Here is a 27,294-nt window from a genome sequence, read left to right as displayed (position 1 = left end):
ATTTGTTTCTATATACCTTTTCCGGGAATAAAAAGCATTTGTAAGGAAATATATTAAAAGTGCTTTCAAAAGTTTTAGAAATGGAAATAAAAATGTGCCTTTCCCTTGAACGCTTCAAAAGGCATATTCGGAAATTTCTCTGTAGCACTTTTCGATATTACATTTATAAATTCTTCCTTCACAAATGGTTCGAATTTAGTAAATCTCAATTACGTCGAATTACCCAGTGGGCATATAAAAGGCTATTATCCTAACATGACGTTTCGTATAAACATTCATTAAAATGAAAATCTAACGGCGGTAAAATTTGTAGCTTTCACCTAATTATCTCGTTATTGTCGTACTTTTATTTGGTAAGGGTGCCGGAAGGACTCGCTGAATATAAATCGGCGTATCCCGTTCAGATAGCCTCGGGATTAGCAGCTTCCTACCATCAGTACACGGTAATCTGGTTTATGAGAGGATAAAAGCGTTATTATGTATTATACGTACGTCGCAGTTTTAAAAATTGTATTGTTTGTCTTTAAATACTGCAATACAATGGGTCCGTTTTGCTCTCTTTAACGCGAATGTAACTGTACTTAATGGACAGCTAAGATCTCTTTCTTCTCTTCTTAATTAATTAGTTTCGTTTCTAAATCCTTTCGCGGATGTTTTGCTTTACTGCAATAAGTGAGATTAATTTTAACTTCCGAAAATACCAATCTAAAATTTGAACGAAAGTAACCACAATGTCGTGCATGTGACAGCTTTAATTAAACTGTCGTCGATCGAATGTTAACGAAATGTACTTGTTTCAGAAGCGACGCCTTTTTGGAACCGTATCTACAAGGTCTTGGAGATCGCCAGAGTCCGGGGGTCGGAGCGCCGTCTCCTTCGCCTCCCTTTGCGTGCAGAATAGCGCCATGTCTTTTACCGACGCCCGCGTCTAGATCGCCATCGAGAGAATCCCTGATTTCGTCGAACGGAGGCTCGGATGCGGGTAGCGAAGACAGCACAGATACAGGTGAATATCTTTAACAACTATTAGATTTTATTAACATTCGTGACATGTTACACTGCTTGACATTACGTATATGGTACATTGTTTAATAGGACTACTGTTTCTTCTTTTTTTTTATTACTTTTCTGATCTATTTATTCACAGCTTGGCTTCGTCAAAAGTTTTTTCGATTATGGCTGTAGTCATTATTTTTTTGTTGTAACTCATACTCTTTCACTGCATGTCTGTTGTAGTAGTTCTTATATTTATTTTTTATCTGTTTGCCTTTCCAGGTTCTCTCTCTCAAAGTTTACATAATATGGTATAGGATGCTCGTGGTATTTCCCCGAATAGGTCGCTCCCAAAACGCGACCCATGTAAATTCGCCTTTGTAAGATCCCCACCTAGTTATTTCACCTTCGGGATACCCTGCAAAGATCTTTTTTCACCGAAATACTCGTATGTCAAAAGATTACAAAAACTCCTGTTTTGAGGACCCAAAATTGTTTTCATTTTCTCTTCATGCTCTTTATTGTTTTACGTGTTACTTACTTTTACTGGATTTTACTGTTATTGGATTTTCACATGAAAACGAAAAGACTTTTTTTGTGGTCTGTTGTTGGTTTTCTAAGCAAATTTGTTAGTGATGGAATGGCGATTGTAAATTTGCATACAACCAATATGCGATGTGTTTGTACCGGGCGATCAAAAATGAGTTGCTGTCGAGTCGCCTTTGGAAGTTCAAGTTAAATACGATTTCCCATGTAAACAAAAGTTCCAAAGGTGACTCGACAGCAACTCATTTTTGATCGCACAGTACTAGAAGAATGTTTGGTTAAAGTTTCAAAAAAAGAAAGAAAGTTGACATTGCGCAGTCTGCGTATGCGCACATTAATGATCAAGATTTTTCTTGGTTGAGGTATCATCACACCTATAACCTACCGAATGTAAAAAGAAGAACGGATAAAGTGGTCATAATAGTGCCTTGCCTTCCAACATTAGTCCACTCATTCCATGCCAAAAAACGGCCAATAGAAAAAAGAATTCGTGTAGCTCTAATTTTTTTCGGGAATATGTGGTTGAAGGTCCCCTGATGATTGTGTAATAAAGTCCCGAGAGATTTCGGTGCCGCCGGAGGGTGGGGAGGCGATTGGAGGTTCGATTTTCAGTTTTTTGACTATATCCCGATAGCGGGGAGTCGTAGGAAAAAATGTTCTCATCAAAATCGAAAGCTCATACAGTTTTCTACAACTTTGTTTGTATACAGTTTTTACAAAAACGCATTGTTTTCCAATCACGGGGTCTTGAAGTTGAGCAATCTTCAAAAACTCTCGTTTTCGGTGGACTTTCCTCTTTCCTCAACAATTTGAACGTAGAAGTTGATGGTTGTAGATAATTCAATTTTTCTTCAAGAATCATTGACATGTGTGGTGTTTATGCTTCGATAGTTCGATTTTACTTACAACAAAATGTGAAATTTCGTAAGCGAAGGTAATGTCCAATTCCTCTCCATGGGGATCGTCTACGTCCTCTTCATCTTCTGCTAGGATTGGTGTGTGTTAAAACAACTCCTTTGGCTCTTGGCACATGCAATGATGTAAAATATGCCAGCCTTGTTGCACCAAGAGTTAGCCCTGCAGTTGGTAGTGGAACAACGGCAAAAAATGGCGAGTAAAGTTCAGCAGTGACTGGAAACTGGAGAAAAGTCCTTTTTTGCCGTTGTTCTACTGCCAACTGCAGAGCTAGCTGTGGGTGGGCTGGCATATTTTGCACCATTACCTGTGCCAATACTGCCGAGGGAGCTATTTTAACTCACCCCCAATCCTAGCAAAAGAGGATATAGACGATCCTCATGGAGAGGAATTGTACGCATATCTGAATTGGACATTACCTTCGCTCACAAAATTTTACTTCAGTTTTGTTATAGGTAAAGTCTAACTGTCGAAGCACAAATACCACACATTTCAATGATTCTTCAACTAAATTTAATTCCCTACAACCATCCCCACTGGCAATGAGCTAGAGGAAAAGTTGGACCGAAAAAGTGAGTTTTTTGAAAATCGTTCACCTTCAAGAGCCCGTAGCTAGAAAACGTTGAGATTTTTGGAAAAAATGTATAGAAACAAAATTGTAGAATGTTATGAGCTTTCGAATTTGGTAAGACATTTTTTTCGTACGACCACCCGTTTTTGGAATATAGCTGAAAAACTGTACCTTAAACTCTTGCCCCACCCTCCGGGGCACCAAAATTGCTCGGGACATTATTACACAATCATCAGGGGATCTTCAACCACACATTGCCGAAAAAATTAGAACTACACGAATTATTTTTTCTATATTTCCTAGAATGACTGGACTACATTAGTTGGAAAATGCCCTAAATAATACACAATACCGTTCCACCAATTTATAATGATTGATTACTATTTTAGGGCATTTCTCAACAGGAAAATGAACGTTATTCTCCGCACTTTATCTGTCTGTCTGTTTGTAGGTTTTTCGTTGTGGTTTCTTTCTAATGCGGTGTAGTACAGCCCCAAGATCATCAGAACGACAAAGATTTTTTGGACTTGTCACTTCCTTCCCGAGTTATTACTGATTCTGTGCGGGGAAAATGCGCTTTCTCGGGTCGCGAGTGACCAAATCTATACTATTTTAAATTTCATTTACATTTATACCCGTACTTGGTACTAAAATTACGTTCTTTGGACAGTCGGCATCATTGCTTGTTATTTTTCTTCTGTTGTATTTCTCGCACACTTTTATTATTTTTGCTTCTTTTACTAAAGCACTTCCTTGTACAACGGGTGCAGCTTACCCTCACTTACTCGCCAAGCGCCATTCCGATTTTCATTTAATCTTGTGTGTGGAACCGCTATATTTGCTTATTTCCAAATCCAGGTTATCCATAAGGAGTATTTTCTTTTGTAGCGCCATAAAATAAATTATGGTTTGTATCATTGATCCAGATCCATAATTGGTCTCTTGATCTTCAGTTTACTTAAAGGGGCAGTATACCCAAATTTCATGTTTTCGTCTAAAGATAGATTAAAAATATCTAAGAGTAACGGTGAAAACCGCAAGTCGCTACGCCGTTTCGTTATTAAATGGTGAGGTGTCGAATTTAAAAAACGGTCGTTGTGACGTCATCCCGACAAATGGGTCGGTGGCGCGCTATAGCAATATATGGATTCGATGACATTTGACGTGTTAATTTGAGACTGGCAGTCAGTGATCTGCATTATTTTCAAAAATACCTAACTTTGTGTTTTCCGCTGCAACAATAATTTGAAAAATGCCAATGTTACATTGCAAATTTTCCCCGAGAAAAGAAGGAGCCGTGTTGAAATAAAGTCTGGAAAAGTAGAAAAACCGCTGAATCATAGTATAGTCACGTTGTTTGCAGTGTCCACTTTAAAGATGATAATTTTTTTTGGAAGATACAAGAAGGAAAGGGCCCTGTACATCAGCATAAAGTTTTGAGAAGGCTAACAATACTGCAATCCCTTCTTTACATCTCACAGGAAACAAAGGTCCTAATAAAGCTACAAACGTCAGTTAACTTATCTAAGAAAGTATAATTGTGTCCGATTGCTTATTGTGGGTAAACGATCAACTTCGTAGTGGAGAATCCAGTTCAACATCAAACATATGCCACAATCAAACAGAAGAACTGAATCAAATGGAACCGATACCGCTTACTGAAAGCATAGGTATCCAATCTGAGCTGGGTACAGAAATTTATTACAAATATTCAAATTTATATGAGGATATATGTTCGGATGATATTTCAGTAAGGTTTTCTTGTTTTTTTCAAAGGAAAGCGAAATAGAATATGAAAGAACTGACGCGTTCGGACTGCTTGGATCCGTGCCGCCGCACCCACGATGTCGGGATGACGTCACATGTTCTGTCTTTCAAACTTTCATCGTTAATACTTTGAAAACTACTCATCGTAGAAAACTCCGGTTTGAAATTTTGTTCTTAGATTTTCTTCTACAATTTTTTTGATTTTGGGTATACTATTCCTTTAATGCATATTTTTATCCCGTGGTCTTCCTCGCCTCTACCTGTAGCCCACCTGCTTAATTTTATCGCCTTTCTCGTATTTATCGCTTGCAATCAATGCCGTTTAAACCACTTCAAATTTTCGGCGAGATTACCTTCGAATGGCACGAGTGGGGGCAATATTTATCAATAATTTTGTTTATCGATTTTTAGATAATATCCACAGGACTACGCCATGTTTTTAACACATTGACACAACTGTATTAGTGTTATTAAGCTTTACAAATTACATACAGGCATTTATTAGAGCCACGTTTTTATTTCTGCATGCAATGTTGTAGCTTTACATTATTTTTTCATGGTCTCTATTGAAAATAAGTATATGGAGCGAGGTATATTTTTCCAGGTTACGGTGCTGCGTGTGATATTGGTCTTGTTGAGCGTTTAATTCGTTCCCACCCCATATGGTTTCTGCCTGGTATACAACGAGCTGGAGCATTTCACCTTCTACAAGGAAAAGAAGAAGGTTGCTTTGTCGTTCGGCAGTCATCGCAACCTGATACTATGGCACTATCCGTTCGTCTTCCGCCGGATAAAGGACCTTACATCGAGCATTATTTGATACAATCGTCAGGAGGACGATTGGGCTTGGAAACGAGCGAAAATCGTTTCGATAATATGCCAGCACTAATTGCTCACTACGCTAATTGTTGTGATGAACTTCCAGTACAATTGTCTCTGCCCAAAGCCATTAGGGAAGCACGCAGTCGGCAGCAGTTGTCTTCCCTCGCTCTTCTTGGTCAGGAATTTTGGAGGTATAGTCCTCCTCCGTCGACAGCTTCCAGTCCTGACGCCGACTTAATCCTCAATCTCAATCCACTAATGAGCACGTTTAAGCGCGCCGAGCCTTCCACTCCCACCACCACCGAATCTAACCGACCAACTCGTCCCAACACGTTAAACCTTTTAAATAAGATAGACACCATTAAAAGTGACACAAAATCAAACGAACTATTAAAAAGCACGGCATCGTTACATAAAAGTGATTCAACCTCAAAAGTTCCTCCACCACCTCCACCAAGATGGTCGAAACCAACGACACCTCAAAATAATTTTACAGTAACCACAACCGTAACATTTAGCGTTAAGCCCGAGAGTCCCCGAAATGAATTTCCCTCGCAAATGGAAGTGATATGTGATCCCAAGAGGATGTCGCCCGAAGGCCAGTGCAACTCGACAATGTCGTCCACCGACAACAGTCTAAGACGAGGTCCCGATCACAATATGTCACCGAACGAATCCGTACTTTCGCCAAATTCGGATCCTAGCAGTTTATTATCGCCGGATACCTTATCACCGCTTTCCGTAACGAAAACCGCGAGGCACAGCAGGAGAACTAAGCATAAAATTTCTAAGCACTATCAAGAGTCAGACATTTTAGATTCGCCTACAGTCTATTACAGAAGTGCAGTCGGAGATAAAATAAGTGATTATGAAGATTTATGGACAAACGAGCAGCACTCGAGCTTCAAGCCTAAAAATAATAATCTCGCATCTCCCGATCTCCTGCAACACACCCAGAACGTCTTATCATTAAATAATAACGTTCTTAGTCCTAGTGATTCCCAAACTGGCTCGCAGCGTAGTCACTGCAGCACCCCAATTACAAATCAAGCCACCTCCAATCACAATTTCTCACAGAATTCCGTTCAATCCCCGACCGGCGGCGTCGATTCGCCAAAGACGCCTGGGATTTTAGATCCTGCAAGTAATAATTCACCAAAACAAAGCAGTCCGTTTTACGCCGAACCCGCGGATTCTCTCGCTCCGGTCGTAGCTCCTAGACGTTTACTGGGAAGGAATTTAGTCCCCATGCAGCAAAGGCATTCCAATCCTCCGGCTTTGCATTTGCATTCCGCCTTAAGTTCGGGTCTGGAAAGGATAGAGTCGCCCGAATTCACCACCGGTAAGTTTGTTAAGTTTCCACCTTAAAGGTTTAAGCTTTGATCTTATTCAACGTAGGGACGATATCGTCGTCGGTCGACAATTTGAGCCCCAAACAAAAGCTGTCGGCACTTAAGAAGCCCGAAGTCAAAGCGGTGCAGCCTCCCTTAGTTAAACCACGTGTTAATGATACTTGGCAGATAGATAATAGCTGGAAATTTATGGGTGAGTATTTGTTTCTCTTTCACGTATAATGATACGTCTCGATGAGATTGGTAATTGTGTATTTCGGGAGCTCATTTCTTAGTGTTGGTGTATATAAATAGCGCAGGGGTTTTTACAACATATATGAGTTTCAATTTAACTGTTCGCTGCTACTACCTACATCTAACTATCCTTTTCCCTAGATTATGAATTAGTTTCCAAACTATGCGCTCTGTGTAAATTTAAACCTGGAAGTTTGTAGGAAATGGGCTTCTCTGTATTCAAAATATTTGCTTACGTTATTTTTTATTTTAAAGCCATCAATTTTTGCAAGTAAATGCGCTCGGTCTTAAAATTATTAGATTTGTTACTGCTTTGCTAAAATTACTGTGCGTTTATTTTACAAATATACATTGGGATCCAGAGACCACCTCGAAGACCACACAATTTGCAGGTTATTGTTAAATTTATTATTTATTACAGTTTTTTTAAAGATCTGCCACAAGTGTTTCAAATGCGCGATTGTCACGACGAAATTTATAAATGTTAGTCACGCTTTTGTGCCTATATAGTTGGTGGGGTAGATGTAGTATTTTTGGGTCCTTTTTCTGGTACCTTGCCTTTTGGATTTCGCACAAGTACCTATAACGGAAGGGTGAAGTATATTTGTTTCGGGGATCTCGTTCCGGTACATTTACCACTAAAGACTCGCCGTGAAACTTTCGCTCACGGAGAGCTGATGATGGTTTTCGGAATATGGGTTCCTGGATAATTCACTTTCTAATATTCGTACCCGTATAATATTCTTTTCCGACCGATTCCTCCCTTCCCTGGGAGAGTCGAGGGTATACGTTTCCGGGAAATTTGTACCGACGCGACGGGAATGTTGGCTGATCGAGAATGGGGTAAAGACTGTTTTCGCATTATTTAAAAACCGTTTTCTTGCCCTAAGACATTGATTTGTGGCCAGTTCTTCTTGTTCAGTTTTGAAGGTTTCGATTTCTCGTTTTTCGATCTAGGTACTTTGAAGGCAAGGATATATTATACACTTTGATTTATTCAGATATCGTCTTTTGCTTGATCTTTCGATGTAATTGCCAAATTGAACTAAAATCTGTTAATAAAATTGGTTTTTCGTTTTCAAATCCTTTTATAAGTCCATGATCAATTTTGAAGACAATACTTAGATACTGGTTTTTTAAAAGATCGATTTTGGGTTATACCTTTGGTGTAGTTATTGGAACGCGATAATTTTCACTGTTGTTGATTATAAGACCTTCATGAGCATAAAAAATATGAAATATTTTTTTATTTATTTAATTTGTGTGCCTCGACTACTAGTGGCCATTGGCACGTCTACAAGTACCTTTACTTACAATGCACGTATTCTAATAATATTTCGCTTATTAGACTATTATATAAAATTGTACAAGTTTGTATCTCTTAGAAAGTTTAGTACGTTTATAATACTTTTCGGTAATGGGAGGTCTTTTTTAAGGTCCATTCCAATATGGTATTTGCTTCGGATTTCCAATTGCAGTGGACACTGTGAGAGGAAGTGGTTCACGGACAAAGGCTCCTTGCATTCACAATATGGAGGGTCTTGATTTTCAAAAAGGTATCCATGGGTTTTCCTTGTGTGACCAATCCTCAACCTTCGAATTATGACTGTATTCTTCCTATGCATTGAGGGTAGATTAGTGGTCATTATTGTAGGCTGAATTTCGGATAACTTGGTGTTGGAAAAGCTCCAAGCATTTTGCCACTTACTGATGATTGACTCTCTTAGGCAGCTCTGCAGGTCAGTATGTAGCTGCATTTGTTCAGTAGTCAGGTCCATGTTTAGGGATTCTTTTGCAGCCCGATCAGCTCTTTCGTTTCCACTTATGCCAACGTGGGAGGGTGACCAGACAATATTTACTAAAACGTTTCTGGCAGCAAGCTGATGATAGTGGTCGTGTACTTTTTGTGCTAAGAAATTTTTAGTATATATGTTTTCTATGGAAGGAATTGCTGAAAGAGAATCAGTACATACAGTGACGATTTTACTGATTTTCCCGCAACCATTGCTTAATGTAGCAAATCAATTTGGGCAATAGAAACTTAATATTCAATGGCTTTCTGTTGAATAGATGTTCTAAACTACTATAGGGCAGTCATATCTATAACTAGAAATCGCTTAAATTTCAAACTAACGGCTTTAGCTCTGATTTTTTCATATGTTTTTAGGACCACTCCTGTTAAAAAACTATCACTCTGAGGAACGGGGCCGCTAATTTGGTGTACCTACACGCTGATATACGTAGTTTCTTCAACAAGAAATCAAAACGCAACTTGTATTTTTATTTTACAATCTTGTTATTATTATGTAACCATACCAACACGAACTATATTATTTTTCTTACCAAGCCATCTCTAACATACTCCCCCCCGTTTACGGAAATTACAAATTTTCGGAAACAATACAAGAAGAATAGAAAATACAAAATCTTAAAATTATTTCTTCGCTTTAACCATTGAATACTTTAACTAAACTACTAATTATCTACATCTTAACTACTAGGCTTACCACCCTGACTTACAGAATCAGCTATTACTTTATCAAAAGTTGATTTTGATATTTCTAGTGAATATAATTTTTGGATTGGTCTCTTTACTATCCCATTTTTTGTTTTTAAAATGAAAACACGATTAATCCCATCACGTCCCGGGATTGCACTCAATATGCGCGCAAGCGGCCACTCCAAACGTTTTTTCATTTTGTCGTCGATCATTACAAGATCTCCAACTTTCAAATCACAGACCTTTTGTTTTTGATTTCTAATAGTCAATTTGCCTAAGTATTCTGACCGAAAACGCGCTCGTAAATCATTGCAAATATGTTGCCTATGTTTAAATTTTTTATTAAGTTTTTCTGTATAAAGCATATCGCAATCCGGTACGCCTATCTCTTTTGTGTCGTGGAGAAACATGGAAGGTGTTAAGGGTTTTAAATCGTCAGGATTTTCTGATACATATGTTAAAGGTCTATCATTTATAATTGCCTCCGCATCGCATAGTACTGTCACCATGCTTTCGTACGATAGACACGCTTTTCCCAAAACCTTTCGTAAACATGATTTTAAAATTCCTACCAACCTTTCCCACCACCCTCCCCACCAGGGCGCGGAAGGTGGATTAAAGATCCACTCTATTCTTTGTACCGGTCTAATCGGAGTCGTACTACCTGGTTTCAGTACTGCACGATGCGGTAGATAATGACAATGTAAATCACCTTTGGAAAAGGGAACCTTTTCAATAATATTTTCGCTTAACCAATTGTCCAAAATTTCATCATATTCAAGAAAAATATTTTGGCCTTTCAGTTTTTTAACGTTAGATAATAACCGCTTGTACGCAATTTCGAAATTCGTAGGTAATGGTGGATGATTATCCACCCAAGGTAATCTAACCTCGTATCGACCATCCGAATTAAAATTAGCTGTTTCTAAAACATACATACGTGCCTTCATGTCTATTTCTGACCTTTCTACTGTTTCAATCGGATCTGTAATATCAAGTACATCTAATTGCCATAAGTCAGTTGGCGTAGCCGTTTCAATAAACATTGCATTTAAAAGTATCGCCGAATCTGAAATTTGCGATGTTGACGGTAATTTTCCCGTTACGGTCCACCCAAGCTTAGTTTTAAAATAAGTTAACCCATTGCTTAATTCGCATATCTTCCCTGTGAACAATTTCCCTATTACATCTGCCCCAATAAGAACTTCAATGGGAGTTGAATCACCGTCAATATCGCTGAGATGTATGCCCTTATTATCTAATTCCTTTAACAAGGGTTTACACTTTAATTGCGGGATTGATTCACAAATTACATCTTGACCTAATGCAATAAATTTGCAAGCAAAACGGTTATTTAAATCGCGCAACCTAATTAAAAACAGATCGTGGCTTCCTACCTTCGACCATTGACCACCGAAAAGGGAATGAATGACTTCTTGTTTGCCGTGGGATTCGTAGCCTAATTCTTCAGCTACAGATGAAAGTACATACGAGCGTTGGGAACCGGAGTCGAAAAGTACACGTATTACTCGTTCTCTGGTGTCGGAGTACAAAACAACTCTTGCAGTTGGTAAACAAATTTCTGGGCATCCCGAAAGTGTTGTCAAATTATTCTCCTTCGCAGTTTTTTGTGGTCGACGAGTATTGGTATCGCTTTCTCCATCTGAAACATGCACTTTTCTCGTGTTTATTTACCAGTTCGCACAAAAGAAGTGTATGTCGGCCTGAACACCAACTACAGCTTAACTTTACACGGCATGATCTCGAATTATGGCCATGCTTTAAACAGCGAAAACAACATTTCTCTCGCTTCACTATGTTTTTCCGCTCATCAAAGTTTAGTTTGCGAGCAACAGTACATTTGTTATTTTCGTGTTCGCCATTACAAAATATGCACGACAAATTGGATTTCGAAACAAACAGAGCGTTTGCAGTCGCAACATCACCTTGAACTTCATAGGTTTGCTTCCCTCGCAACTGCTTCCTTCCTTCTTGGTTCGCTGTAATGTTGAAGCCTGTCATTGCCATCTTAATAGTCTCCTGATCGCACACTTCTAGTTCCAGGAACGTCATCAATTGGGTCAGCTGGTCATGCGATTCAGTTGTTAAACCGTCTTTCCTACTGAACTGCTTCCATGCTCGTAGGACCTCTTCAGGAAGACAAGATTCAACCAAAGGATACAATAACGTAGCGTAGTCCTTTTTCATTACACCCAATGAATTGAGTGCCCGTAAATGCGATCCCAATTTGTCATATAAATCTGACAGTTTCGGTTTCCTTGTGTCAGACGCATTCTGAAGTACAAGGGCTAATAACTCTCGTACATAAAACTGTTTCACGAGGTCATCTCGTCCGAAACGGTTCTTCAAACTTTCTATCGCTTTTTCATAATTATCTCCCGTGGGAGGAAAACTGGTTACTATATTCTTGGCGCTAGATTTTTCGACTGTAGCCTGTAACAAGTATTGAAACTTCACTTCATTGCTTAAAGTCGGATCTTCGTGATACTTTTTGAATTGACTCCAAAAAGGAAGCCATTCCTTTACCGATCCCTCGAACTTCGGTATCTGTAATTTCGATAACGCTTTCTGTGTAAATGACGGAACGATTTCAGGAGATTGTGTTGCAGATGCAAGAAATTTATTCATTGCGATATTCGCGTCGATAAATTGTTTATGGTACGTATCATCTGATTCCAATTCAGCACTAATTTCATCTTCCGACATGTCACTCTGAAACAACTTTTTGTTATAATGTTCTTGACTGGTATATAATTCTTTCAGCCGTATTTCTAGTAATTGAAACGCGCTTTGCTTAACGTCCAAAGTGGTTTCCGTACAAACCGTCTCCATAAAGGTATTGAAAGCTCGAGTAAAAGCACCGCGGGCTACAGTACGTCGTTTTTTGAGTGGTTCAGTCATCTTCAACTTTTTGTTGTACACCACCTAAATTTACCCACTTGTCCTGTCACGGTCGCCACTTGTTAAAAAACTATCACTCTGAGGAACGGGGCCGCTAATTTGGTGTACCTACACGCTGATATACGTAGTTTCTTCAACAAGAAATCAAAACGCAACTTGTATTTTTATTTTACAATCTTGTTATTATTATGTAACCATACCAACACGAACTATATTATTTTTCTTACCAAGCCATCTCTAACAACTCCCTTATATCCAAGTTTGCAGCTTCGAAAAACCTGTGCTAACTTTGAAGCACTTGAAATTTTCGCACTATTTCTTGTTCTTTTCAATATAAGCCTCACACTTTACAGGGTGGCCCAACGAAAACGAAACAGACTGAATAACAAATAGTTTTTCAAACAAACACAAAAACACGTCGATTTGGGTTGGAAGGGGGACATCTTTTACTTCAAAATGTACACCCCTGCTGTCAACTCCATAAGAAGGGTTGCCGCCCCTTCAATAATTTTAAATTGAACGTTGAGTCGAGTGACACATCATTGGAAAGGGTTTTTAATTTTCTACACGCCTATGGTTTATTTTTCAAATTTGAGGGAATGGTTTGTAGGATACGGGGTGTTAAATGACATAGCATTCAAATAGATATTCAAGCTTTTACGTGAATGAACACGTTTATAAGAAATATTTGCTAGGTAGGTACACCAAACAATCCTGAAGAACGTAAACCATGAGAAATCACCATAATAAAATTCTAAAAAATTTAGACTCATAAGCTATCACTAGTTATAAACAATTAATGAATGATCTGATATGTCCGATGCCCATGTTTTGGATTAGGTTTTAGCTCGGTTTTTAGGTACTGATGGTTAAATACTGATACGCAATGGCAATTTATTTAAAATGCATCAATTTGCATGAAAATTTGGGATTAAGTTCAACTTGCCCTCCATTTCAAATGGGCATTTTTTATTTGTTAGGGGTGAAAACTACCTCTTTTAATTTTTTTATCTATTCCTGTGTTAAAATTACAATATAAAACCCCAGGGTGAAGGCGCCCTTTGGCATGATATAGAGTTTGATCCTTATATTATTATATTAGGCTATACCCTACCTACTATCAAAATTTCAAGTTACGCGATTCAATTTGAAAAAATCGCTAGTGAAAAATCTTTATTTCCCGCACTATCTCTTCTGAATATAACTTAAATATAATTTTGCGATTTCCTTTCTCCACAAATTCTAGATTTGAATGAGCCATGAAACAAACGCTGTTAGAATAATGACCACTAGTCTAGTAGCACTCCTTGCTTCATCTACCCCTGCAATCCATAGCTTTATGACCAACCGCCAGAGTTGCGAAAAAACAAGTCGTGCATGTTGCACCAGGACAACGCACCTACCCATAATGCGCTCTCTGTGACGCATTATTTAGCCGCTAGAGGCACTCCAGTGCTCGAACACGCGCCATAATTGACTGATTTAGCAACCTGCGACCTTTTCCTGTTTCCAAAGATCAAGTCTTAAAATCTGCTCCTTTCTAAACGCCTCTCACAAAAGAAGATTTCCAGCATTGCTTTCAGCAGTGGGAGAAAACGAATGGAACGGTGTGTAGCAAGGGAAGGGGGTATATTCAAGAGGAGCATTCGATCATAATTTTTCAAACAGAATAAGCAGTCTCGTTATTTAATAGCCTGACCTCGTATTTCTACTGCAATTAGGTACTACAGGGTGCCAGTAAGATAACCTTACCGTATCAATCTAGGATAGTAGCCAATTTTTGTATGACATTTTTTTTACGGTTGCAACGAAAGTATTTCGGTACTAGGTTGGAAAGGTCTCCGATGATAGATTTTTTGTGGCGAATCTGACGAATCACATTTTGCCACAAAAATCGCAGTGAACCGGTTAACGACAAAAATGTCAGGGGCGAAGCTTTCGATGGAGAATTTACCTACGGAGTTTTTTTAAGGGGCCATGGGGAACAAATTAATCCAGCGGAGACGAAAATTCGTCCGGGGAATCTACCAGGACAATGTTTCCTGAACGAACCCGGGATCGCATCTTCCCAGGAAAGTATTTCTGTGTTGAATTTATCTTACGAAGAGTTTTGTTATGAGCGAATTTTATTACAGAAACATGGGGGAACTTTTGAATAAAGCGCTTGGCTAGAGCGAGTCGAGTGTTTTGCTGTTAATCAAAAATTCGCTAAGCGACTTTTCGGAAGTAGTTTATCGTTCCTTCATTTCTCTCATTTTCAAATGTTAATTCCCATTTCGTCAAGAAAAAAAATCGATAAGCACGTGTTTACGTTTTCGATCTTCAATATTATAATCATTAGACTTGGAATCTGCTAATAATAAATTATTGGTTCAGATAGCATTGCTATTTTTGGCAGCTTTAAAAGTGTCAACATTTACATGTGCTTTTGTAAATAACAGTCATCATTTTCTTGTAATTCCATTGCTGGTACCACGGAATAGCTATTATCCATTGTATGTATACGACATTAATGCAATTACCTTACCCCATACAATGTGCAATAATTTTCCTTATCAAGTCACTTTGATTTACGGCGCTACTTCAGACGAAAGTGTAAACCATCCAGCCTAAGAAATTTATTAATGAGTATTGGTCTATAAATTACATTCACCTGCTTTATGCAAAATTGCGAACAGTTACCAACATATGTTAAATGTGCAGTTTCGAGATCATTTATATTGTGAAAGTTCATGCGTCTAGATATGCTTGACGCTGCGTGTGTTAAATTTACTACATACTAATTTTGTGCCTTTTTTTGGTATTCATCAGGTAGTGAATGTGATATAAATATGGAATCGAGCGACCCTGATTATGACTCAGATTGGCCTTGCGCTCCTCCACTCGTACCACTTTCTCCGTACACTCCAGATATAGACGATCAATTAACCGTTCAAGATATGATTGCTCAAAGGTAAACATCGTCTTACTTTACACGTTGTTAAACCAAAATCCGTTCCAGATTCCCCGACATTCGAACATCTACAGATATCACTCCCGACGAGGAGTTATGTAGGATGTCTTCTTATGACAATGTGGACGATCGAAGGGTGCCCAGAGCTCCGCCTTCCGAAATTAGTGAACTAACAGAGTTTTCCGACCCTTGGACCGAGGTTAGTCAAGGAATGTCAACAATTGAGGTATTTCAATTATATCGCATTGATAATAATGTCTAACCCATTTTTTTTAGACTGATGATACCCTATCTGAGAACTGCAATCCTCAACCGAGAGTTGCGTCGATTAATCGATCGAAGAGCTTTAAAGATCGACTAGATCCATTACTTTGTAAGTACTCCTTGTATAACAATACGGTTCAGCGTGAACTTTGGATTAAACAAATACGTTCCACAAAGTTGTGCATGTCAGTTCATTTTTAAACATCAATTAAATTGATTAACGTATCATTAGTATTGCTGCGATATTTCCTGCCACAACAAAAATGAAGCTTGGTCAAACGTTAAGACTGTGCAAGATAACTCTTATCAAATTTGGTCGATGCGTGCGTCAAAGTGTTATAAGATTTTTGCGGTTTTGTTCTCATTGTACGTCAGTTGCGAATCTTCCTCATTCTTCGTTTAGGAGTTACAAATAATGGGTGTTTTTAAATTTGCAGCTGCTCCTCGCTTGCAAGCGCTACGAAACAGGGAAAATGGGTGTAGGACGGTTGGAACGGCTATAAGACAGTATGCTTTGGATCTTGCCCAAGACAAGAGTACAACTTTTGCTCAAAACATAGACAATTTTATAGCTTGTACTTGCGAATCGAAAGAAGTTAATCCTCAGGTTGGTAAATAGTTTGCAAATATAGTTTACCAAATGCACTATTTACAGGTCGTCATGCGGAATATGAGGCAGTTTATGTCAGGAATGAAAAACTACCTGGTAAAGCACGGAGAAAAAGGTTTCGATAAGGAAGTGGAACGAGAACGAAATCATGTAAGTTTCACAATTTCACAAAGGTATTATTGTTATTCGATCCCATTTTAGTTGAGGAGCACCGAATTTTTAAACTTAGACGCAATTTTGGAAGGTGTTCTGCATCGACTAGTTGTCCGACCATTAAAGTGCCATCTTCAGAAACTATTTTTGGATCACTATACGAAAACTGGAGCCATTAGACTTTTAGCCGATAACATTCAATATGCAAGCACTCGACCGATCTCCGAATTAGCCATCAAAGTACTACTAACGGTATTTACTATTATCCGATTTTATACCTAAATCATTGCAGCCTAAAATCATGCTTCCATCAGAGAGTGCTCTTCAAACAATTTCTCACTATTTAATACGATTGCAAGCAGCCGATTCCCCACTGGAAAAACTGGAGTATCTCCTAGCGGCAATTGCTACTATTTTTAATTCGGTACGTGGTTCAAATACGTTTTGATCAAGCGTTGTTTATTGTGACCTTTAGGTGAAAACAAGTCAATTAACTGGATCTGGTCGATCCTTAACGTTAGGTGCTGATGATTTCTTGCCATTATTCGTTTGGGTCCTGGTGAAGACAAATTTCATTGCCGCTGAAATTGAAGCAGAGTATATGTGGGGTAGGTACTCGACAGCCATACATTTTCATAATCCAACTTTTTATTTTAGGTTTGCTTCATCCCTCGTTGTTATCGGGCGAAGGGGGCTACTACCTTACGACCCTATCGTCCGCTGTACATGTACTTAAAAACTTTAAGGAGAGTAGTGAAGAAAATAACAAAAATCACATAAAACCTGATGTAAATATTGGGCTATAAGATGTTTGCAGCATTTAAAGGTAGATTTAATTTTTAGCCTGTTTTAAAAGTGGTGGTTCCGGACGAGTTACACGGATCAATCTTAACAAAAACGTTGCCTGCTCGACCTCACATGACAACCAAAGAAGTTTGTAAAATCATTGCACATAAGGCTAGAATTACCAATCCTCAAGACTATGCTCTGTATAGGCTAGTGGATGGAGAAGGTAAGTCATTCTTTTTTTCACTTTCTAAAACGGACTAGTAACTATTGAGATGGAGAAACAGATTGAAATTTTTCCAAACGTTTGTTTGACCAGAGTTAGAGGGTAGATTAAAAAACCCATTACTTAGGTTTCTTGGTCTTTTTTCCTGATATCAAAATGTTATACCTATAGGTTCTCTGCAGCTAGAGGGAAACGAACTTTGAATTTTTTGTGCACCCCCCTCTGAATTAGTTCGAATTAACGTGAATCAATTTGAATTAACGCTAATTAAGTAGAATTATCGAGAATTAATGAGAATTAATTTGAATTCACGTGAAATAATTTGAATTAGTGTCAATTAATTTGAATACACGTGACTTAATCTAAATGAATGTGAATTTACACCATTTTGCAACAAAATGGCGGCTACTTTTATATGTTAAAAAGCTGCTCCTAATTTTAACCGTGTGAATTAATTTTAATTAATAATAAGCAGTTCAGTTGCAGCTGGACTGCGGTACTAAAGGTCTTTGGTTCGAATCCGGATTCGGGAATGGATATTTGTAAATATCGTGGCTACACAGTACTTTGATCACTTGAAATCTTTGAATAAGTGTATGAGTTTTTTTAAAAAGTCGTACTGTTTTGAATTTTTAATATTTTTGTTTTTTGTTTCTTTAATTTTTAGAATCGTGGAATCGCGCAATCGTGAATTTTTGGATCACGTGACTTCTGTAGTGCTCCGATTTTTTAATTGTTTAAATATTTGATATTTTAGTCAAGATACGTAATTGAAAATGGTTTAATTCATAGACACAAGCCATTAAATATAAACAAACCTAAGTATCAATAATTGGGTATTACCATTATTAAAACGTTATCTAAATTCATCTATGCGTCATACATTCCATCATTTGTAAACGAGTAATTCAACAATGAAATTATTTCAGGTATTATTTTTTAGTGTGCTAAATGCAACAAAATAAAACACTATAGCTCTTCTAGTATAAAAACAGTTACGTCGTCAATCATCTCAGATAGCCTCCCACTGCAAAACTGGTCCCCTGTGAGTTGTACAGAAATTATGCATTTGTATTTTCATCTCTATCTAGCCCATGCGAAGAAAACGACATAAGTTTTGCAGTGGGCGACCTGCAATTGTTTTTGTACTAGACGACGTATGGTAATGATTTAATAAACAGAAGTGTCTAGTAAGTTGTATTAGAGTTAGGGTCAGTTTAAACTTCACTTTATAGTTAAATTGTGAGTTAAAGGATTTGATTGGCTAATATTTTTGACCAATTATGTTTCTCAAATCTGTCAGTTAAACTAATCTGACATTCTACAACCGGACTTTAGTGGGAGTTATAAATGTAACGCGGGATAAAAGAGCAGAACAAATAATACACGTCCATGAATATTATAAATTAACAACACTATTAATTATAAACAAGTTGTAATAAAAACGGTTAAGAAAATTTGATATCCTAACAGGGTGGTACGTACTTAAAAAAGTATGATAGTACCCGATCTAAAAAGAAAAACTTGGTATAACTGTCGCCAGGAAAGATTGCCGGTCACAGCACACCTTGTGTCGATCTACAATCTATGTTGTTCTTAAGATGCGAGCAACTTCCGGAATAGGATCGTGCCAATGTTGAACGAAAAGTCTTTTCATTCAACATTGGCACGATCCTATCCCGGAAGTCGCTCACATCGTTAGAAAAACACAGATTGTAGACCGGGATCAGGTCTTCTGTGACCGGCAATCTTTCCCGGCGAGAGGTTTACCTAATTTTTATATTGCAAATAACTTATTAGGGAACGCTTTGTTTCCGCAGTGTGATATTTTTGTAACAAAATGAAATAGCAGTTCTCTATGAAAAGTTACGGGGGTGAAAGGGAATTGATAGCTATTCGCAATAATATAAAAAGTGACTACCCCATTCTGTGGGTAACAAAGCAAACCGACAGAGGATTAGACCGCCTAATCAAATTGTACGCCTCCTTTTAATACAAATAAATGTTTGTACTAATTTGCAACTCTGTATACTACTTTTATTAACTGGGTTTTTTTGTGAATCCTTTTTAACGCCACTTGTAAGTTAATTGAATATTTTTTTACAGAGACGATGTTAGCGGACAACGAGTGCCCCCAAGACTTCATGAACGGCGGAAGGCATGTGATGTTGGCATACAAACGAATAGAAGCGAAAATAGCTTGGCCAAAACAACAGTCGAACTAACCTAGTACTAGTCATTCACCTTCGGTTTGGCTGTTGAAACGTATTTACTAATATAATGTTATTTTTTCTACACTATAAATTTATATATATCACAGATATATTTCTGTATTTTATTTAATTAATAGTGTATCTTGTCATTTTATACATTTTTAAATTAATGTTTTTTATATAACATATGTGGCAAGGCTACATGTCAGAGATTTTATTTCCATTTGTGAAATGTTTTTTAACAAATTTTGTATTTATTAGCTAATTGTACTGAGTATTATTAAGATAGATTAATTATATTCTTAAATTGGTGTTATTTAATACCTTTACACTTTTAATTATAAGTGTTTGACATTACGAGTAATTACCTCATTTAATATGCCCAGTAGTTAATTGGTCTCGCACGCAAGTATGGACGACATTTCCTTGTGAGTGTTTGTGGCGGTCGGTGCTAAATGGAAACTTTTCCATCATTTTACAAAGATGACTTTCATATACCGACGATCGGAAAACAACCGAGAGGAAGCGCTAGAGCACAAGAAATTTACAAAAGATCATTGCTAAAGTCGTCTGATGGCCAAACACTGGACGATCACGACCAATTTTACAGAGATCACAAACTGCTTTTGAAGTTATTTCAGGTTACTCACCACGAAGAACTTTAAAGTGCTCTATTTTGACGTTTTTAGGTATTAGGTGCCATGCCAATTCAGAGAGGAGAAATTGGAAGGATTACTTTTGGCTGGTTTAGCGTTCCATCGATTTACGCTTATGGGGTTTATCTGGTCACCACTGTTCTTGTATTTTTTGTTGGATATGACCGATTGCTCATTTTAACCACTAAAAGCAAGAAATTTGACGAGTATATTTATTCGATCATATTTTTAATGTATCTGGTGCCTCATTTTTGGGTACCGTTTACCGGATGGAGTGTCGCTAAAGAAGTCGCCGATTATAAAAACAGTTGGGGACCGTTTCAGCTGGATTATTATAAAATTGCTGGTATATATTTATGCTATACTTTCGATTTTAATGGCTTTTAAAATATACAATTGAGTTTGAGTTGGCATTGAGCCATTGGCGAAAAAATAACGTAAGATGCATCTTTGAGTTATCACAGCCAATCAACGTACCAATGGGGGAATTTTTAGATCACTTGCCTATTAAAATTCATTTTAATCAATTATCAAAACTCAAACAGCCAAAATGAGAAAAACATGTGCCTGTAGTAGTATGTTTGTCAACTACATCTTCACTCAATACCCGCCGAAAATATTTGGGAAACAAATCCTATTATTTTGCAATGAAAAATAGGGATCATAAATCAAACAATTTACAAATGTGGGGTTCTAAAACCGGATTTCGACACAATATCTTCTTTTAATGCGTGCAAGTTGCTTTAATTATATTTTGCACTCTAATGAAACTTATTTTCAGGAAAAAATCTGGAGTTTCCACATCTAAATATACTAATTGTAATAACAAGCAGCGGTTGTTTAATATTAGCGGTGGTATTTCTATTAACGTTATCCGCGCTGATGGAAGGCTTTACATTGTATCATACCATTGCCTATTACCACATCATAACAACCTTAAATATGAACGCTGCGTTATGGTTTATAAATTGTCGGGCAATTGGCGATGCTAGTAGAGGTGTCGCAAGCAGTTTTGAAAAGGTAGGGGGCGAACAGTGGCTTCATTTCATGTCATTATTTCGTTTTACTTTAAGCATATAACAAAATTCGAAAGTAAAGTGATTTTAATTTCAACAAATTTGTTGATCTTTATAGAGAATAATTGTAATTTGCATCAAACTTATACCTATACTATTAATTAATTAACGTTCTTTGTATTAATACATTACATCTTAGAGTAGTTTGAAGTACCTAACATGGAACTGAAAAAAGCGTAGTCGGTCGCCATTTTCCTAATTTCTTTTTAAATATATGAATATAAAATATATAACTCTTTGACGAATATGTATTTATTTTCAGGATATGGATGAACATACCTGCGCTTACATTATAAGCCGTTATCGGTTTTTATGGCTAAGATTAAGTGATATTGTACAAAAATTAGGCAATGCGTATGCAAGAACATATTCGGCGTATTCCCTATTCATGCTGACAAATATGACCATTGCTGTAAGTCTTTAGATGCATTGAATAATGATTTGATTACTTGATTGTGGCACGTTTGATTGAAAATTGCACATTTAGTTCGCAACTTAAGGTGACCAAATCGTCGCCATAATTGCACTGTAAGTTGGGAGACTTGTCGGATATTAAATTTTGATGATTTTTGTATGTATTATACTAGTTATTGAGTTTCAAATTGGTTGTTTGGAAATGTGCCGTGTCAAATATTAAGCGAAATAGACCTACATGTTATCCGCGGTTTCTATAGGTATTAGGCAACGGCTTTTTTCTCAATAATGTCTCTAATGTCTCTTGCACCATAATAATATAATAAAAAGGCAACTGAATACCGAACGATCCTCGGGATATACATGCATTTCTGTACTTTTTCAATAGACTTAGAAAATTGTATGTTGGTTATAAAAATAATCGAAATCTTAAAGTAGTTAGAGCGCCTAGGTAAAAGTAACAAGAAGTTGGTGAAAATTTGGTCACTTATTCTCTGAGAGACGCACTTTCTAATGGTCAAAAGAAAAAAGTGTTCCTATGTTCCGTTTCTGAGATATTTGACAGTCTTATGGACAGACTCAGTTTTTCTGAGCTAGCGAAGGTTTTTGTATCAAGACTTAAATGAGATGGGTCTCATTAGAAGCGAAATTTTGTGACGAATCTAAATATGCACGGAAAAGTACATGTTCATGATGAAATAAGGAAGATATTTACCGCCGGAGCGGCGTCTGCTCGGACGCGGCGGCACGCTATGCAGCACGCATTTAAATCTGATGACTTTTCCACTAGGTCTAGTATATAGCTGAGCTAGGACAATCTTTTCCTTCTTCTGCTGAGCACTTTTCTTCACAAAAGGCATGGTGTCTTTCCGAAAGAACACCAAAACCAGCGATATTTATAAAGGCCTGCACACGTCTTGTTGACACATTGATCGGATCGAGATCAAGATAGCGGCTGGGGATCTCTGGCGCCAACATCGAAAAACTAAATCCACTACACCGACTTCACGTAAAACGCCAAATTATTTAGTTTCCCGGCTTTTACATACGTCTCGCATACGTTTTGATTAAAAATAAATATATTCGTTTAGGATTTACCGTTTACACTGTGAATATTTAGTCGCGGTGTGTCGTCAACATTTAGTGTGCAAAGGTTTGAAACAGGGTCGAAAAGTAGAGAGACTAGTCAAGTTGACTACTGTATATACCTTTTTAAAAATCATGTAAGACGTTTGCATTGTGCTGATGTACAAAATACCACTCATACCGTATTTCTAATTATGTTTCCTTCATAACAACATTTTTTTGGGGACGTTTACCGTAAGTAATAGGTAGGCCGAGTACATCACTTGACAGCCGAACGCGCCCTAACTACTTTAAATTACACATATTGATAGCAATCGGACATACCTAAGGACTTACTCAAGTGCTTCAAATTTAACGTTGTGGAAATAGATTTACATGTGTCAATTTTAAGTTCAGTTCCAAGAAAACAACATTGAAGCATGATAGTTACTTTTAGCTACCTACTATGTCACCAATTTAGTGTCAATTTTTTGCAATTGGGTTTTTGTGCAGCGGTAGAAGGAACACATTTCGGATAGTAACAGAATATATTCTTGAAAATTGAGAAATAAATTGGAGCCATCAATTATGGATAATAGATGATACCTATCTCCCTGTAAATTTATTATCAATCAGAATACTTGAACGACTCCAGTCTAAATATCTCTAAAATGGTCTCGCTTGTCCCCACTGCGTTTCCCTAAGGAAGCAACGAACGTCCGTAGTCCGCGCACAAAGGGCTTGAAATTAAACTGTACGATTAGGGGTATTAAAATAAAATTTAATTTAACAGAAAAAGAAAATAAATAACACTATTTGACTTAAATTGCAACGGCGGAAACCTAGTTGTGATGGTCGACCGAACGGTAGGGAAATCTCAAGCGCCACCGGGATGTTTCAACCCTTTCTCCTGCTCAAGAAAGGAGGTTTCGGAACGAAAATTCCGAACCCACGGGTACTCAGACGGAGAAACGGAAAACTGCAGGGACATGCGGGCAAATAGCTGTCGTCACTGGCGAAAATCTAAAACAAAATGCAGGAAAAGCGGAACACAACCGCACATTTTATACTTATAGAAATAAAAATATCAAGGGCTTACCTTTGAATTCAACTATACGGTGAAATGGAAAAGCTCCCCCTTATACAGAATTCTCAAAAAATGTGTCTCAGCCGAACGGCGTACTCGGGTAATAACGTCCGACAATTAAAAACTGTTTTAATTAATTTCCAGGCTCACGGGCGTCCTAAAAATCTGGCACATATGCCAAAATCTATCTTGATTATGGGCGATTCTAATGCCGCTAGACCCAATCTAATCAGAGACTATCAATTTTCTCTCAACTGTCAAAGAGCGAGACCTCTCGGAAGATGTAAGAATAAATAATTAAAATATCTCTACGGGAGCAATTCGAAAACAATTGTTTTACCTTTTATTTACTCCTAGAAAAGAAATACGGTTCGGAAAGTGCCCCGTGTTTATATCACGTCTGGATACCGTGCGGTCATTAAAGCTGGTACATATTACAGCGGAAAATGGGTGCTTCGTTACAAAATTATTTTAAAGGGATGTTCCGTTAATCCAAGGAGAACGTTTGAAGATTATTTGTAATGGATGATATCTAACAATCAGAATATTTGAACAATTTTCAGGCAAGTAGATTTGAAAATTACAAAAAGTCCTTGAAATAAACAGTAAATTAATACGTTTAATTTAAACTTAATAAATATATTTTCATGCAAATAGTATTGTTTAACACTGTTTAGTATTCAGAGTAATAATAATAATAATAATAATAATAATAAGGTCTTTATTAGATGACGATCTAAAGGGCGAAGTTCACCTGGCAACATCGCCACCAGGTGTTCTTCCACTTAACCCATAACATAACTTCAATTTAAATGTTTACAATTTCGATGGACGGGTGACAAAGAGAGATCACACACACACAAAAAGACAATACTGTGAAAAAAAAAAAGTTAATTAATAAGTAACTTGAGAATGGGACACTTTACTCGTTCAAAAGAATGTGACGTAGTGCTGATTTAAACCTGGACACTGTAAGCTTTTTAATATTCGATGGAATGGCATTGTAGACAGTGGTAATGCTATATGAAAAAGATTTTTTGAACATCTCTGAACTATGAGAAGGGATAGTAATGAGATCCTTTCGTCTGATATTTACATTATGAACGTCAGTTCGAAAGGTGATTTTATTATAAAGATACGGTGGTGTTTTAAAAAATATTATTTTGTGATACAAAATCGCCGCGTGAAGGAGTCGGTTTTTTTCCATATCAAGCCAGGATATTGATTTTAATTTATGCGAAACGCTTTGAAATTTACGTATGCCATAAATCAATCTTAAGCAAGAATTCTGAATTACCTACAACCTTCTCTTATGCGAGTACGAGAGTCGAGGACCATATACAGCACTGCAATACGTAAAGTGAGATAATACAAGTGACCTACAGAGCAAAATTTTTGATGAAATTGATAATAAGGATCTAATTCCATATATGTACCGAAGACTAGCAAAAGCTCGTTGAGTACATTTTTTAATATGAGTGTTGTAATTAAATTTAACGTCAATAGTCAGACCGAGATTTCGGGCTTCGTCTACCAACTCCAGTCTTTCTCCATCAATCCTTATATCCAAAAGCGCACACATTTCCTCACGGGCAACAACATTATATTGAGCGCCAAATAACATCAATTTACATTTACTTAAGTTTATATTTAATGAATGCTGAGCTGCATAAGAAATGAAATTATTTAAATCTTCATTAATTTCTTTATTAGCCTTGGCGATATCGGATTTATCAAAACTGTAATACAACTGAGTATCGTCGGCATACAAATGATATTTGCAAAATTTTAGCTTTTTAATGATGTTTGCAGTGTAAATTGAAAAGAATATGGGACCTAAAATAGAACCTTGCGGTACTCCACACTGCAGTTCCTTCAACAATCAGATTTCGTTTATTTGAAGTGCTATTTGGCTAAAAATATAAAAAAAGGTATACAAACGGTTTTGATATTAAATTAAGCTAGTTCTTGTTGAGCCCGTCGGATTCTCAGTTTTTTTTCTGCCTTTCACTTCAGTTAGACGCTGCTTCAGACCACTCGTTGCTTTGTCACTTACCGTCGTATAATTTAAGCGATTTTCTAGTATTCTTTGCATGTAATACCATCCCAATTTTTTTAAGGAGAAATAAGAGATTGTTATTGCTTCTACTACAGATTTAAGCCGCGTAGGTATTCATTTTTGAAACAGATGATTTTAGATTTTAGAGACCAAATTTCGAATAATAAAGTAAGCAGAGAAGCTAGTAAGCCAAGTCACCGAGCTTTCGCAGTTCTAGACTACTGAGACTTAATTGGTTTCCAACCTTCTGAGAGGAGATGGCACATAAAAACGATATTACTAAGAGACTCAATGGGGAAGAACAATTTCAATTATGTATCATATTAATACATTGAGTCTCAATGGGAGGGTAAAGTTATATTGCTAAATATATATTTCCACATATTTTTGTTGGAGTAACCTTCCTAAGATTATTTATAACACTCTCAATACGTTAGAATTGCGAGATAAGTACTTAATGATGGTAATTTTCGCACACTGTTGAATCGATATAATGTTGATACACTAACAGTAATTGGCGTGTAGCAAGTTTTTTATGATAATAACAACAATTTCCCGTAGATTTATGGTTACACTTCCGAAATTGTGGATCACGGCTTTAGGCTTACATTTAGAGAAGTTGGTTTACTGGTGGATGCTGCGTATTGCACGACGCTTCTATTTGTCTTTTGCGATTGTTCACATCGGGCGTCCATCAACATCTCAAATCGGGTCCAGCATCGATTGATGAGCGTTAAGATGGACACGGTTGACGTTCACACGGCGAATGAGGTGGTATTATTTTTGAGTCAATTGTAAATGACATTGACATTGTAGATTGAACTGTTCTTAGTCGCTATACGCGTTAACTCCCCTAAGGTGTCTTTAAAGGGATATACCACTGTAAACCGTGAGCTAATATCATCGGTATAACCACAACCAATTAACACCCTTTGATTTTTATGATTATTTTCCCTTTCAGATGCTTGCCACAATGATGATGTACCTCATAGTTTTACTGCAATTTAAAATCAGCCTCGTGCGTTCCTCTTAAAGCTGAACACGTCGTTTCGATTTTTCCAGTTGTACCTAGTATTGAACTGCAGTTGATATAGCAACACGTACAATTAC

The 27,294-nt window shown here is 37.3% G+C and overlaps 2 protein-coding genes across 13 annotated transcripts in view; both read left to right on the top strand.

Annotated features, from left to right (window-relative positions):
• The window catches only part of LOC116169584 (protein sprint), a 189,340-nt gene extending 169,202 nt beyond the window's left edge, over positions 1-20,138 (top strand). For 10 of the 11 annotated variants that reach the window (XM_031485717.1, XM_031485718.1, XM_031485709.1 and 7 more), the window contains 14 exons: positions 801-1,006; positions 5,397-6,956; positions 7,013-7,159; positions 15,434-15,575; positions 15,624-15,801; positions 15,852-15,948; positions 16,277-16,446; positions 16,495-16,599; positions 16,651-16,842; positions 16,895-17,026; positions 17,078-17,210; positions 17,260-17,390; positions 17,446-17,614; positions 19,721-20,138. In XM_031485717.1, the coding sequence (XP_031341577.1) occupies positions 801-1,006; positions 5,397-6,956; positions 7,013-7,159; positions 15,434-15,575; positions 15,624-15,801; positions 15,852-15,948; positions 16,277-16,446; positions 16,495-16,599; positions 16,651-16,842; positions 16,895-17,026; positions 17,078-17,210; positions 17,260-17,390; positions 17,446-17,614; positions 19,721-19,839 (3,481 nt within the window). In that variant the 3' untranslated portion in view covers positions 19,840-20,138. Of the gene's footprint in view, positions 1-800; positions 1,007-5,396; positions 6,957-7,012; positions 7,160-15,433; positions 15,576-15,623; positions 15,802-15,851; positions 15,949-16,276; positions 16,447-16,494; positions 16,600-16,650; positions 16,843-16,894; positions 17,027-17,077; positions 17,211-17,259; positions 17,391-17,432; positions 17,615-19,720 lie in introns of those variants that run through there. The other variant, XM_031485716.1, reaches the window with a different exon arrangement.
• A 120-nt stretch (positions 20,139-20,258) lies between these two features.
• LOC116169573 (gustatory and odorant receptor 22-like) lies at positions 20,259-27,282 on the top strand. 2 transcript variants are annotated; one of them, XM_031485695.1, is made up of 7 exons: positions 20,259-20,468; positions 20,517-20,829; positions 21,265-21,503; positions 21,822-21,971; positions 26,746-26,955; positions 27,001-27,090; positions 27,146-27,282. In XM_031485695.1, the coding sequence occupies exons 1-7, from the start codon at positions 20,283-20,285 to the stop codon at positions 27,215-27,217; spliced, it is 1,260 nt and encodes a 419-aa protein (XP_031341555.1). In that variant the 5' UTR covers positions 20,259-20,282; the 3' UTR covers positions 27,218-27,282. The 2 variants fall into 2 exon arrangements, with proteins under 2 accessions (XP_031341555.1, XP_031341556.1); XM_031485696.1 differs by lacking the exon at positions 21,822-21,971.
• The last annotated feature ends 12 nt before the right edge of the window (positions 27,283-27,294 follow it).

Source organism: Photinus pyralis, unplaced genomic scaffold, assembly GCF_008802855.1.
Source record: "Photinus pyralis isolate 1611_PpyrPB1 unplaced genomic scaffold, Ppyr1.3 Ppyr1.4_LG4, whole genome shotgun sequence".
Lineage (NCBI taxonomy): Eukaryota > Metazoa > Arthropoda > Insecta > Coleoptera > Lampyridae > Photinus > Photinus pyralis.
This window is presented reverse-complemented; position numbering and strand designations above follow the sequence as displayed.

What these genes read in the sequence shown, in the direction of transcription:
- LOC116169573 (XM_031485695.1), top strand. Translation starts at nt 20,283, where the DNA reads ATGGAAACTTTTCCATCATTTTACAAAGATGACTTTCATATACCGACG. An exon ending in TGCTTTTGAAGTTATTTCAG is followed by an intron (nt 20,469 to 20,516) that starts GTTACTCACCAC and finishes TGACGTTTTTAG; the next exon opens with GTATTAGGTGCCATGCCAAT. An exon ending in TCGCAAGCAGTTTTGAAAAG is followed by an intron (nt 21,504 to 21,821) that starts GTAGGGGGCGAA and finishes ATTTATTTTCAG; the next exon opens with GATATGGATGAACATACCTG.